Source organism: Ailuropoda melanoleuca, chromosome 3 (assembly GCF_002007445.2).
Source record: "Ailuropoda melanoleuca isolate Jingjing chromosome 3, ASM200744v2, whole genome shotgun sequence".
Lineage (NCBI taxonomy): Eukaryota > Metazoa > Chordata > Mammalia > Carnivora > Ursidae > Ailuropoda > Ailuropoda melanoleuca.
In genome coordinates this window covers 60,740,862-60,753,601 of record NC_048220.1, presented here as the reverse complement: position 1 = coordinate 60,753,601, position 12,740 = coordinate 60,740,862, and the positions used below count along the sequence as shown (strand labels likewise).

The 12,740-nt window shown below is 33.9% G+C and overlaps 1 protein-coding gene across 2 annotated transcripts in view; it reads right to left on the bottom strand.

The window, feature by feature from the left end:
• The window catches only part of RASA1 (RAS p21 protein activator 1), a 121,917-nt gene that overhangs the window by 10,266 nt on the left and 98,911 nt on the right, over positions 1-12,740 (bottom strand). For both annotated transcript variants that reach the window (XR_004624126.1, XM_002913620.4), the window contains exons 12-19: positions 10,240-10,327; positions 8,212-8,289; positions 6,057-6,214; positions 5,496-5,572; positions 4,063-4,235; positions 3,577-3,736; positions 2,128-2,270; positions 601-716 (exon numbers count right to left, since the gene is read on the bottom strand). Coding sequence is in view for 1 of the 2 variants with exons in the window: in XM_002913620.4 (XP_002913666.2) it covers positions 601-716; positions 2,128-2,270; positions 3,577-3,736; positions 4,063-4,235; positions 5,496-5,572; positions 6,057-6,214; positions 8,212-8,289; positions 10,240-10,327 (993 nt within the window). In the remaining variant the exon portion in view is untranslated. The remainder of the gene's footprint in view (positions 1-600; positions 717-2,127; positions 2,271-3,576; positions 3,737-4,062; positions 4,236-5,495; positions 5,573-6,056; positions 6,215-8,211; positions 8,290-10,239; positions 10,328-12,740) is intronic.

The following is a 12,740-nucleotide window of genomic DNA, read 5'->3' as shown; positions in this document are numbered from 1 at the left end:
GCTACAAGGGGTGAAGGAAACATTTGGCAAGGGATAAGGAAAACAAATAGTTTTCATCATCAATTCATTTAATTAATTCTTTACGTTTACTTTGGAAGAATCCTACCATTTTTACAATGCTTCTGTATTAATGCAAAATAAGAAAAAAAGTACTGGAATGAGGATACAAAGGAAATACTAAGTTCAGATTCCAGAGAGATGGATTTTGACTTATGATAACTTCTACCTGAGTGAGTTCACTTTCACTAAAAGCAGTTAAGCAGGTACTGTCTGCTGTGCATTTAACCAAGATATTAATGATCTCCCCAAATATGAGATTATAAGTCTCTATTCATTACCCAAGTTACTGTATAAACCAGATATGTTAGCCTGTGTAAAAACATAATTTTGTTTTTATTTTAATGTAAGTATTTCACCACTGTGGTTTCTTCAAGTCACTCTTTTGCCTTAAACACAATTCACCTTGGAAGGTTGAAAAACCCTTTTTCAGAGTGTAAAAACATTTACTAGGACAGTGGAAAAGCTTACACATTTTAGAAATACAAATTTTTCAAAATGCAGATACACAGTTTCTTGTCAAATTAAAATTTCACCACTTACGGTGGAAGTATTTCTGAAGCCATGAATATTTTCTCCACAAGCTCTGAAAGTATGTTCAATAGGTGTGCTAAATTAGTGTTCACATCTTCATTTTTTTCTAACTTTGATGGACTTAACTAAGAGAAGGAATAAAGTAATATAAATGCATCTTGGCAATGAGAAAATGAATCAAGGTAATCAAACAGTAGTTTTCAAGGTTCTCTGTTTTTCCATTTTTCAATCTGTTTTAGTCTTGGGGGGTTGGATATAAATGGAAATTTTTAAGTAGTTTGCTCTTTGGAACTCCTCATTTACCATTACTTCCCAATTATTCAACAAGACAATACAATAAGCAGTGATTATTCAGCACGTTTCATTTGCTCTGGGATTAATACCAGTGTTAAAATTCTCTTTTATTCATTTACCATGCTTTACCATAGATTTTTACAGCCACAGAAAATGGATTAGACTTTATTTTCAAAATTATATTCTCAACTAGAAGACAAAAACCCAGCTTTACTGATCACATATACACAAATATACTAGTATTTAAATAATGATCACCATGTATTATAAAACCTATCTTTAATTGTATTTATTTGAAAACAAATACTGATTAAAATAGAAAGGCTTTTCTGAATGCCGTGGACAGAATAATGAACCTTTCTCAAAACATTTTCAGTAACCCTTGAAATCTAAGAACTCTGATCTAGAATCAGTGGAGTAGATTCATCTATGTAAGCGTGACTTCCCTAGCCTGATCTAGTACCCACGAACACTGTGCAGACTTGCTGGATTTCTGTATCCATTTCAGTTAGGCCAACTATGGCATTACCCCAGGTGTTCAACACTAGATCCTCAATTTCTTCCCTTTAGGTTAATTAGTAAAAACTGACAACTGTAGTGCAAAATTAACATTTGACAGCTCCCACTGTACATTACCAAAAGCAATTACTTGTTTTATTAATTTTGTATCAGATCTAAAATATGTATTTAATATCTTCCTTCTGTAGTCACTCTACCTTCAAAATAAGAGAAGAACCATGTGAGATTCCACTCTTTCTCTTAATGTTTATTATGAATTTACACTGAAACCTTAATAATCGTAAAAGGATGTTTTTATTTGCTTTTGAGTGGAATATGTTATACTTCTTTACCCCCAAAACCTTCAAGGATACCGCTGGCTGTTATTAGGAAGTGCTTCATCAACCTTAACTGGGTTATACAACCGAAGTCTCTAGCAAAAACTTCAATTTATGTTATGTACACTTTCTGAAAGCAGCATACACTTTATCATTAGTAGAGCAGGATAAATGAGAAAGACTTTCATTAATTTCTGGTGGAATTTGAGGTTTTTAATCTCAAAATACATCTTTTTTAAAAAGTCTATTTTGTCTAACATTTTTCTGAATGTATTGCAAAATGTATAAATGCCCTGATGAATAATTTTAAAAAGCTAATATATTTTCCTTAAAATGTAATTAGCTATAAAGCATCACCTATTAAAATATGCTCTTTGCTGAAATACTTAAAACATGAAATTCGTACCTCGCAAGACTGCTTGCTTTCCATTATTTTTAAAATAGAGTCTTTCAAAGCATGATGAACGAACTGTGTCGCAGTGGCTTTCATGTACTGCTCCATCAAGGTGCTTGCAAGTGTTGTAGCTCGAAAGAGAGTAGTGGCTTCATCTACATAAATATTTATATTAAAAGATTAGTTATATAAAGGATTGTACTAATGTGAAACCAGATTAGAAATTAAATGAACTCATTTTTTCCTCAAACATTATACCCATGTAAGTATGCTTATTTGCATCCAGCACTGAAGTATGAATTATAATGACACCCTCTATTTCTATAAACTTACCTCTTCAAAGGACTTTATTCATTAGATCAACAGGAGGTGCTGACACTGCCATATTCATAAGAAAAAACAAAGGCTTAGAATGGTTACAGGACTTGTTAAGACCAAAGAGCCAGCGAGTGACAAAAATAAGATCAGACTTCAGCTCTGCTATCCACTGAGCCCACACTTTGGAAATTCTGAGTTAATTTCCAAATAAGAATATAACATAGTGGTATAAATAGACTTATCATAGGGATCATTTTGAAATGTATAAAAATACCAAATCACTATGAAATATACCTGAAGCTAACAGGATATTGTATGTTGATTATACTTCCAATTTTTTTAATGCAGAAAATGAAAAAAAAAAACCCCACAAAATCCCAGTATAAATTATTACGTTAAAAAATACAAATATTGCCGGGGCGCCTGGGTGGCACAGCGGTTAAGCGTCTGTCTTCAGCTCAGGGCGTGATCCCGGCGTTATGGGATCGAGCCCCATATCAGGCTCCTCTGCTATGAGCCTGCTTCTTCCTCTCCCACTCCCCCTGCTTGTGTTCCCTCTCTAGCTGGCTGTCTCTATCTCTGTCGAATAAATAAATAAAATCTTTAAAAAAAAAAAATACAAATATTGCCAAAAAAAGACAGTGTCAGCGTAACATCTGGACCATCACTTTATCTTTCCTGACAAATCTATGTCTTTCACATTTTCTATGATTAGGAGGAAATAGTTTTAGCTTTTATAGTTTATTGGAGAACCTAGAAGCAAGCACTGTTACTGAGCCAAAGTGCTAGCTGGAAAGGGGTTAACTGACAAATCTGTAAGCTGTTACAAAGCATCATGTGTCCAGCTCTATTACCTGGGAACTACCTATCTACAGAAGCTAGAAATAAAATGCAGCTGTCACCTAACTTTTGTGCAAAGAATTAGTAAGTAAAATAGAAATGAGAGAATATGGTAGGTACAACAAACTATTCTTAATAATCAAGCACCATAAGCCATTGATAGGGATAAAGAAGTCACTTTCTTATGGCTTCTAGTGGAATAATTTACCATGACAGAAACTGCCAAATGTTAGCCAGCACAAGGATCAGAACTGACATTCCGACTTTAATTTTTAATGAAGAAAAATGGAGTAGCTTATTTACCTTCCATGCTTATTTCTCTGTCATTTAGTGTACACAACAACAATGATTCAAGCTTTTCATGAAGAAAAATCCTTAGTAGGATGCTAGCCAGTAGTGTTCGGTCCTGTCCACATACATGTGATAAAGCATAGACTACATGAAGCTCCTTTTGCAGTACAAGCTAAAAATGACATCAAGAAAGATTATTGAAAGTACACAGCATTAAACGTTCCCAATGAGATTAACAGGAATTCTCTTATGTTCTTCTATTTAGAAATATGTTCTATTGAATACATTTATTAAAAATAGAATGAGTTTACAGCCTGCATATTTATAGTCTCTTTAAGACCAACATCATACTACTGCAAGGTTTTTTAATTTTAACCTTCTATGCCCATCACTGGTGCACTAAGTATGACACTACTATGTTTAACTTAATGAATTTTTTGTTTAAATGTTTACTGTTAATTCCATCAAAAATAATTAGACTGGTAAATAACTTAATACCTCTTTAAATTCACTGTACTCTTCTTCTGGCATGATTTTTTCCATAGAATATCGCGCTCGGACACGCAGGGATCCTGGTTCAATACCTTTTAATGGTATATGGGAGCTGAGCAAAAACCATTCATCTGTGGCATGCCCTTTCTGTAACCGGCTCAACTGGCAGCGCATAAATACTTTGATAGAAAAACATCAGATGATTACTGTCTAAAAAGAGGACACTATAATTCGTCATACCACTAAATTTTCCTGACATTTTGTCTTCTCTGTAGTGTTAAATGCTTTAAAGGAGCTTTCAGTAGCAACACAAATTCAATACTTGATACTTACTTCATGCATTTACTCAGTGCCTATTTTGTGCCAGACTACGGTAGGCAGGGACATGGGATACAGACATGATTAAGACATGGTCTATGACCTGCATGGAGGTCACAGTAAGGCAAGAAATCAATCATGGTATAATACAGTGTGGTGAGTGCTGTTAACAGTGGCTAATGCTACCAAAGTACAAAGAAATAATAAGTAATTCAGCCCATGGAAAAATGCATTCCAAACAGGTAGCCCTTAAGCTGACATTTAACAGCTGTGGAGGTGTAGCTACGTAGAAAGGCAGAGAAAAAGAAAGAGCATAGTCTAAATAGAAGGTATGATGGGCACTTTTAAAATCCATGGATTGCTTCAAAGCTACAAAGAAAGCTGGTATAACTAGAGAGAGGGTATACCAGAGATACACTATGAAAGCAACATGGTGGAGGAGTAGATCAGGAAAGGGCCTTTCTTCTGTGTTTACTACAGGTTTGGATTTTATTTTAAAAGTAACAGGGTACCACTAAAAAAGTGTTAAGCATTTAAATAGTACAGAACCGACAAAATAAATATCTTGTAGAGGAAAATTCAGGCTTTGATCTGTTAATGTATATCACTTCTTTCCCTAAGGCTGACTTTTAAGAAGGTATTAACCTAATTCACTCTGATGTAAACGGCTAAATCCCACTGCCACCTGTTTCAGCAACAGGCTGGGTGAAGGTGTGCTACTGAGAATAAGAATGGAAAAGGTTCACCAGAAATGAATAAATTTAAAGAAAAAATTTTAATAGAGTGATTTTATCCACTTACATAAAACTATACAAAAACAGGAAAAACCTACAAAGTACAAAGAAGGGATAGTGGAAGAACCACAGAAAGATGGCCACTCTTACTGTTCTCTTGTTCCTGTCCACTGGGGAGGGAAGGGAAGATGAAAGATTCAATCAAGAGTTTAAGGTTACAGTATGTACAATTTAGCCATTTTGGTCTTTTTATCTTATGAAACTCTTCCTCAACAATCAAAACTTTTAGAAGTACAAAAAGAAACTATGTCAAATTATACTATTTGCACTTTTTTAGACTACATTTCATTATGAGTTTAAAAAAGTAAAATTTCTGTATCAACTTACAAATATCAGGATCTTTGCTTTTCTTTGTTTTATTACTAAGAGTTATCTCAAATCTGTTGATGTCAGGAGGAAGATCACTAGAGGACCAAAAAGAAAAAGAATTAACAAAATGCCCTGGCATCAAATTCTAAGTCTTTTATTTCTAGTATCAAATAAGTCCCTTATTTCTGCTATTAAACAATCTGAACATGCATGCTGGATTCAAAACATATTATTATTTGGAATACAGGAATGCAGACAAGCAAATTATACTTTTCCTACTATCTTTAACCTCCTCAAGTAAATCCTGGAAACTGTTGTAAACATTTTTTATATGTCTCTTAGTAAATGTTTCTGAACTTGTCAGTAACACTAATTCCTATTAATAACTAGGTAAAAAACCAAGAACACAGCACTTCAGTAATAAAAGCAGGAAAAAAAATACGTAAGTACTACTAAAATGCCTGGACTCAGCCCTTTGTTCTGGTAGTTCAGAGACAGAGACAAAAAAAGAGAGAGAGAAAATGCAGGGGCAAAAGGGTAAAAGAAAAAGATTTAATGTAATGATAAAATTAGACTTACTCAAAGACAAACTCTTCCGACCATACAGGGTTTTGCCCTTCCCTTGCATGAGTTTTTGCTACTTGGACACTATTCAGGTAGATGTTACAATATGGATTGGTAAAATGTTTTACAGGGAGTTTATGGGCCTCTTCAATGTGTAAAACAAGACTGCTGACCTAAAGAAAACACAAAAAATTGTTACCCCAGATTTCAAGAATTATGCATTAGGTTTCAAAAGTAATTACTATTTAAAAATAACCCAAAACTAATTTTTCCCCTTTCTTCAGACATTATGACCTGTAATTTTTTCCTTTTTATGTGATGTATAAAATACAACATTCAAGCATTTAAAATAATTCTTTTTTTTAAAAAAAGTGCCGGTTTAAGTTATTCCTCCAATTATATTCTTGTAGCAATTCAATGAAATGCACCTTTTTTACTAAAAAATAGTTCAGAGAAAATGGAAATAGAGGATTTTTTATTTTAACCTAAGTAAAAAACTGTCACCACCCAAATCAAAATCCTGTAGGTTATATAAAGCTCACCTGGAAGATTTATCTATAAACTTCCACAGCTAGAAAGTATGTTTACAACACTGATTCTGCCTTCTCATTTTACAGAAGAAGATACAAATCCAAAGAAGCTAAGTTATTTGTCAGTTTTGATGCCAAAACTTAGATCATTCACTTTCTAGTATCAGGTTCTCTTTCCCCCTTGCCACATACTGCTTCTATAGTGTAGGACAAGTCAGCCTCTCTGAGCCTCAACTCCTCAGAAAGAAAATTAGGATAAAGTCTACACTGCAAGTTGTTGTAAAGATTCGAAATAATACATGTAAAAGCATACAGCAGAGTACCAGCAAAAGGGCTCAAGAGATGTTAGCTATGATTTTATTATTTCTTATTCTATAGTATTATAGCTAAAAATGATAACTTCATAGCTAAAGTTTCACACAAGACACAATCTGCAAAAACTCAGTCTGATTTTTTTTACAGTTTAAAAAATGTTAAAAAAAAGATCTGAGAACACAATTATGTGTATAATTAAATGTCCTTGGGGAAAGGGTTAGACTTTTGGTTACAGGAAATGTAACTTATATTAACCATTTATTGACTAAATATTAACCATTTATTGACTTGCAATAGAACAATATATTAAATTCACAAAGCTTATTGGAAATTTCCATAAATAAAACAAGAATCACCTCTGGTCAATAAATACTGTAGTAATGATCCTCAAAACTCAAGAATATTAAAATTATTTTTTCCAACTATCTAGGGATAACAATACAGAAAAAAAAAAAGCAAAGATATGGAGGGTACAGAGTTGACTATACATACCTAGAAAGAAAGAGAAAGCCCAGCTTAACTCTATAAAATGAACATGTACATGTTACGGTTCAAATAAGACAGGGCACTAGCTAACAGTTACACAATAGACTTCAAAGCAATTACTACAAAGCGAAAAACTGTAAAGTTTATTTGGATTAATACTTAAAGTCAGATGATCTTTTCAATAATTACTTTAGTTGTACTTTTTGAAATAGGCCAAAATAATTCTTTCAAGAAAAAAATGAATGAAAGTGCCTAACAGAATGGTTTCTATTGTTGTTGGTTTGGTATTGTTATTTTAAGTCAAAGAAAAAAAAATCCTTGGTATGTATTCAAAAGATGGCATTACGGGCTAAGTACCCAGCATGTATATAAAGAAACTTCTTTTTCATAAATATTTCTCCTGCTACTGAACGAAGTGGAAGCATGGCTTTAAAATGCCTGAAAAGATAAACTTCTCTTAAGAACTCAGAAGTGTTATTCCTTATGTTCCACACATGAGTGAAACCATACGATAACTGTCTTTCTCTGCTTAACTTATTTCACTCAGCATAATCTCCTCCAGTTCCATCCATGTTGATGCAAATGGTGGGTATTCATCCTTTCTGATGGCTGAGTAATAGTCCATTGTATATACGTACAAAAACCTAATGATGTACTGTATGTTGGCTAACTGAACATCATATAAATAAATAAATAAATAAATAAATATTTTAAAAAAAACAAACAAAAAAGTACTCAGAAGAGTTTGAAATGTAGCCCAAAACAGTTCTGACAGAAATAAAGAGCAAAGTAATAAAGTGAAATGTGATAACATCAAATCAAAGAAAATCAAGTTTCACCTGACGCAGGCGTTTATTAGATGACCCTGGACTACTTTTCCGTAAACTGCAAAATGCCTGCAGACCTTTCATCCAGTCCTACAAAAAATAACAGCATGTCAAAGAAATATACACTAGTTTATTCAGTTTCCAATAATCAGGATTTTTGTCCCCAAATTCAGCTCTTTCCTGCTCCAGATGGCCACTGCTATACTCAGAGTGTGCTGCACTTTTACACTGGGGGCCCCACAAAATAAAACAATGACCAAAACAATTATAATCATCCTTAAAATTGTATTTTTGTTGAATCCCTAAATTAATGTTAAGTATACCATGAGTGACCATTAGCCAAAAAATAAAATCCATGTAAAATTATTAACAGTTATAATTTGTGAAAGGAGGGCTGATTGCAAAACCAACTGATCATGTGATGAGTGACTTGATGACCAGCATCTACTCTTACCTTAGACCATGATAAGGGTAGAATGTGGAAGGGGGTCTGGGTTATTTGTAAGCCTTTCAAATGTAACATTAGATTCAAAACCGTTTTCAGGCTAATATTCAAGAAGCTATATTTTCAAATGTTTATCTACTGGTTTGGAGAAATCTTAGGTTTATCAAAAATAAATCTAAATATTTCACTTTGGCTTACTTATTTCCACGAAGCTGTGCACTACTGCTTTACTCAGTTTATCTTTAGCTTGTTGACTATTTCAGTCTGAACCCTGAATGTTTAGAGGACATCTTTACAGAACAAATTAAGACCTAATCAAATACCATAGCTTTTAGAACTAGAAGAGAGTAACCACAGATCCCAAAGGCCACCCAAGTAACAAAAACTGGAAATACCAATAGTATTTTTGGACTTCAAGTGGTATATGGAAATAAAGAATATGTAAAGCTTACATATAAGAAAATGTTCTATTTATACTGAAATGTCATCAAGGTATATAACACATCTTTATTTAGAAAGAGGGAACCTGGTGAAATAATTGGAGGATAGGAAACTGAAGTTTAAATTTCTTTCCTAACTCAATTGCTAGCATTCAAAAAAAAAAAAAAATCTGTTAACAAAATGTTTTGAACTCTACTTTCTGCATCTAAATATTAGGGATAATACCCACAAAACCAGGTTTTTTGTGTGTTATATGTTAATAATATTTATTTGAAATATTTTGCCAAGATTTGAAACATGACATTCAATTGTGAACCACAAAACATTATGTGGCTCATTCATCAATTCTACAGTCTAAGATATTTTCGTAATTTATGAATCAGGGACGCATGCCAGGATCCAGTTGTAAGAGCTTCTGCCTCATATCCAGAGTTGGCACAGTATCTTCTATTTACAAAAAGTTGTTTTCTTTGACCTCTCAACCACCTTCAGATTCTTCCCGTAGAGTATAAGCAGAAGAAATACCACCATATTTGTACAAAATACCAGTAAACACCCCTGAAATATTATCGTTCAAAGAAATTAAAGTATTTTTAAAAAGAGTTTTTAGAAAACATTCTCTTGTCACAGCACTGCTTAAAGTTTAATAAAATAAGAAGGGTACTGCATGTGGATCAATGCCTAGTGCTGAAAGTAGGCATCATATGTACATTTAGAGAAAAACAGAAAATTCCTCAAATACTTTTATTTTTGATGACTGAACTTCTGTTTTTAGACATGAAGTTCAACCAGTAAAGAATAACAATGCTTGTTAGCAAAACTAACTGGCTTACCTTTCAATTGTACTGAGAATATCTATAACCTTTCTGCAGAGAGGATTTTAAATGAGCATTCTCAGTTGGACTCAACATCAGAGTATTTAAAGGTCAATTTAAAATGGAGCTTTCATTCCTAACAGCCCTTCACTGAGTTTTTTGCTGCATTTCTTTCAAAAAAAATTTTACACATCAGAGTTCTCATTCCTTGAAATAAAAAGATTATTAGATTTCAGTCTTCCTTTTTATTACTTTATCATATATGCAATAGTTTCTTAGTTAAAAAGAAAACATGAGCTATATAAAGGTTTGCAGTTGTTGAGAAAACAATTAACTTACCTCTGCTTGTTCTGGAGTTTCTCCTGCAAAGTAAAAAATGTAATGTTCTTCACTAAAGTGCTGAACCACTATCTGAAAACAGTTTGGCCTTTAAAATATAAACAGAAAAGTTATTAGGAAGCTTAACAAAAAGCATTAAAACACACCAAAAATCACAACATATAATTATATAATGTATTTCAATTGACATCACTCTTAATTTAGAGAACCAATACTCCACTGTCCAAAGCATTACTGAAAAGAAAATATCAGCTGCATATATTTTTAAGAACTTTTTGTCAGCACCACTGAAATTCTATCAATCCTTGCAAAGTTTAAAAATGTTTTATGCTAGAATTGCATATAGCTAATCTAAACACTTTTTAAAGCAAAATGTTATAAGCTCATTACTTCATAGTAATATATATTATACATTCATAAGTGCTGGAAAAAGACTAGACATGTTCCTAGACCAAAATGTTCTTAGTGGTTATCTCTCACAGGTAGATTGTGGGTGATTTTTTAAAATCTATTTTTATATGTATTTTCTATTTTTTTTTTACAACTGACCATTTTTCCTCATCTGTTAAAATGGAAACAACATCTGCTCACACATATGCTTGTTCTGATGATTAAATAACCCAACAATGGTATACAGTACATATTAGTTCTTGTCCTCCAATAGTATGCACCATACTAAAATAGTTTATATCTTTTTTGAAGATGTGTTTGTTGGCTTTCCAACTAGACCTGAAAAGGATTATAAATGTTTAATAAGGGCCACTCCAATGTTCATAGCAGCAGTGTCCACAATAGCCAAACTGTGGAAGGAGCTGAGATGCCCTTCAGTAGATGAACGGATAAAGAAGATGTGATACATATATACAATGAATATTACTCATCCATCAGAAAGGACGAATACCCACCATTTGCATCGATATGGATGGAACTGGAGGGGATTATGCTGAGTGAAATAAGTCAAGAAGAGAAAGACAAAAATCATATGGTTTCACTCATATGTAGAACATATGGAATAGCACAGACGACCATAGGGGAAGGGTGGGAAAACTGAAGGGGAAGAAATCAGACAGGAAGACAAACCATGAGAGACTCTGGACTCTGGGAAACAAACTGAGGGTTTCAGAAGGGGGGTGGGTGCATGGAGGGCTGGGGGGCCGGGTGATGGGTGTTAAGGAGGGCATGTGTTATGATGAGCACTGGGTGTTATGTGCAACTAATGAACACTAGATCAAAAACTAATGATGTTGGCTAACAACATAATTAATGATAGGTAGGTAGGTAGGTAGATAAGTAAATAGGTAAAGTAAGTAAGTAAGGGCCAGGGCGCCTGGGTGGCTCAGTCGGTTGAGCGTCTGCCTTCAGCTCAGGTCATGATCTGGGAGTCCCAGGATTGAGTCCCACATGGGGCTCCCTGCTTGGCAGGGAGTCTGCCTCTCCCTCTGTCCTTCACCCTGCTGTGTTCTCTCTCGCTCTCTCAAATAAATAAGTAAATAAAATCTTTACTAAATAAATTAATAAAGGCCTTCATGTTTTTGAAACTCAAAACTCAATAAATGTTATTCCTATTTCTTGCATTAACCAGATTATATCTCTTACTTCAGTGTTAAGAGGCCATAGCAAAATACCCAGAGTACAAGCTTAATATTTACTTAAAAACCATCCTTTCATGCTTTGAGAATGCTATAAAATAATACAAGTTGGAAACTTCAGCTTCTGAAAGTGGCTTGAATCACAATGGCCTTCCTGGCTCCATAAAATATAAATAAAACAAAAGACAACTGTTGGAAATCACTGGAGAACAACAGAGCAACTAAGACTTAAGAGGCCAAGATCACAGTGAGGTGAGCCTGAACTTCTCCACAGCTTTTCCTTTCAAGGCATTTGCCAATTCCTAAACTGCACAGGGCAAGCTGAGAAGTCTAACAGAAGGAAGCAGCATCTAAGAGGCCCCAAAACTAACGAGCACAGCAGTTTCATACTGCTAGCAGAGACAAATGATTTTAGGGCCTTTAAAAGAGAAGGCTTTCATCTGAGACCCCTACCCATGCCTTCAAAAGAAGGGCAAACCAGAAAATAGAACAGCCTTCACCAATACCTCCATTTGATCCCTGAGGGGACTTATCTGGCAGAAGAACAGCCCTTTCTGGAGGCAGTAACATTATCCATAGCTTCTATAGTCTTTCATACACAATGTCCACCATTCAGTCAAACATAAGTACGTATCACAGGAATAGTGATCAACCAACTGAAAAGCCAATCTAAGAAAACAAACGAAGGGGAAAGACCTATATATAATCCAGATATTGTTAGATACAACTTTTGAATAACTGTAATTAAAACGTTTAAGAAAATAGGTAACAAAATAGATAATTTTGCCAGCTAACTACATCTATAAAAGAATCAAATGGAAACTCTAAACTGAAAAATGTACTTAATTAAATTAAGACCTCAAGAAATGCATTTAACTGCAGAAGAGCGTATTTGTGAACTGGAAGACAAAT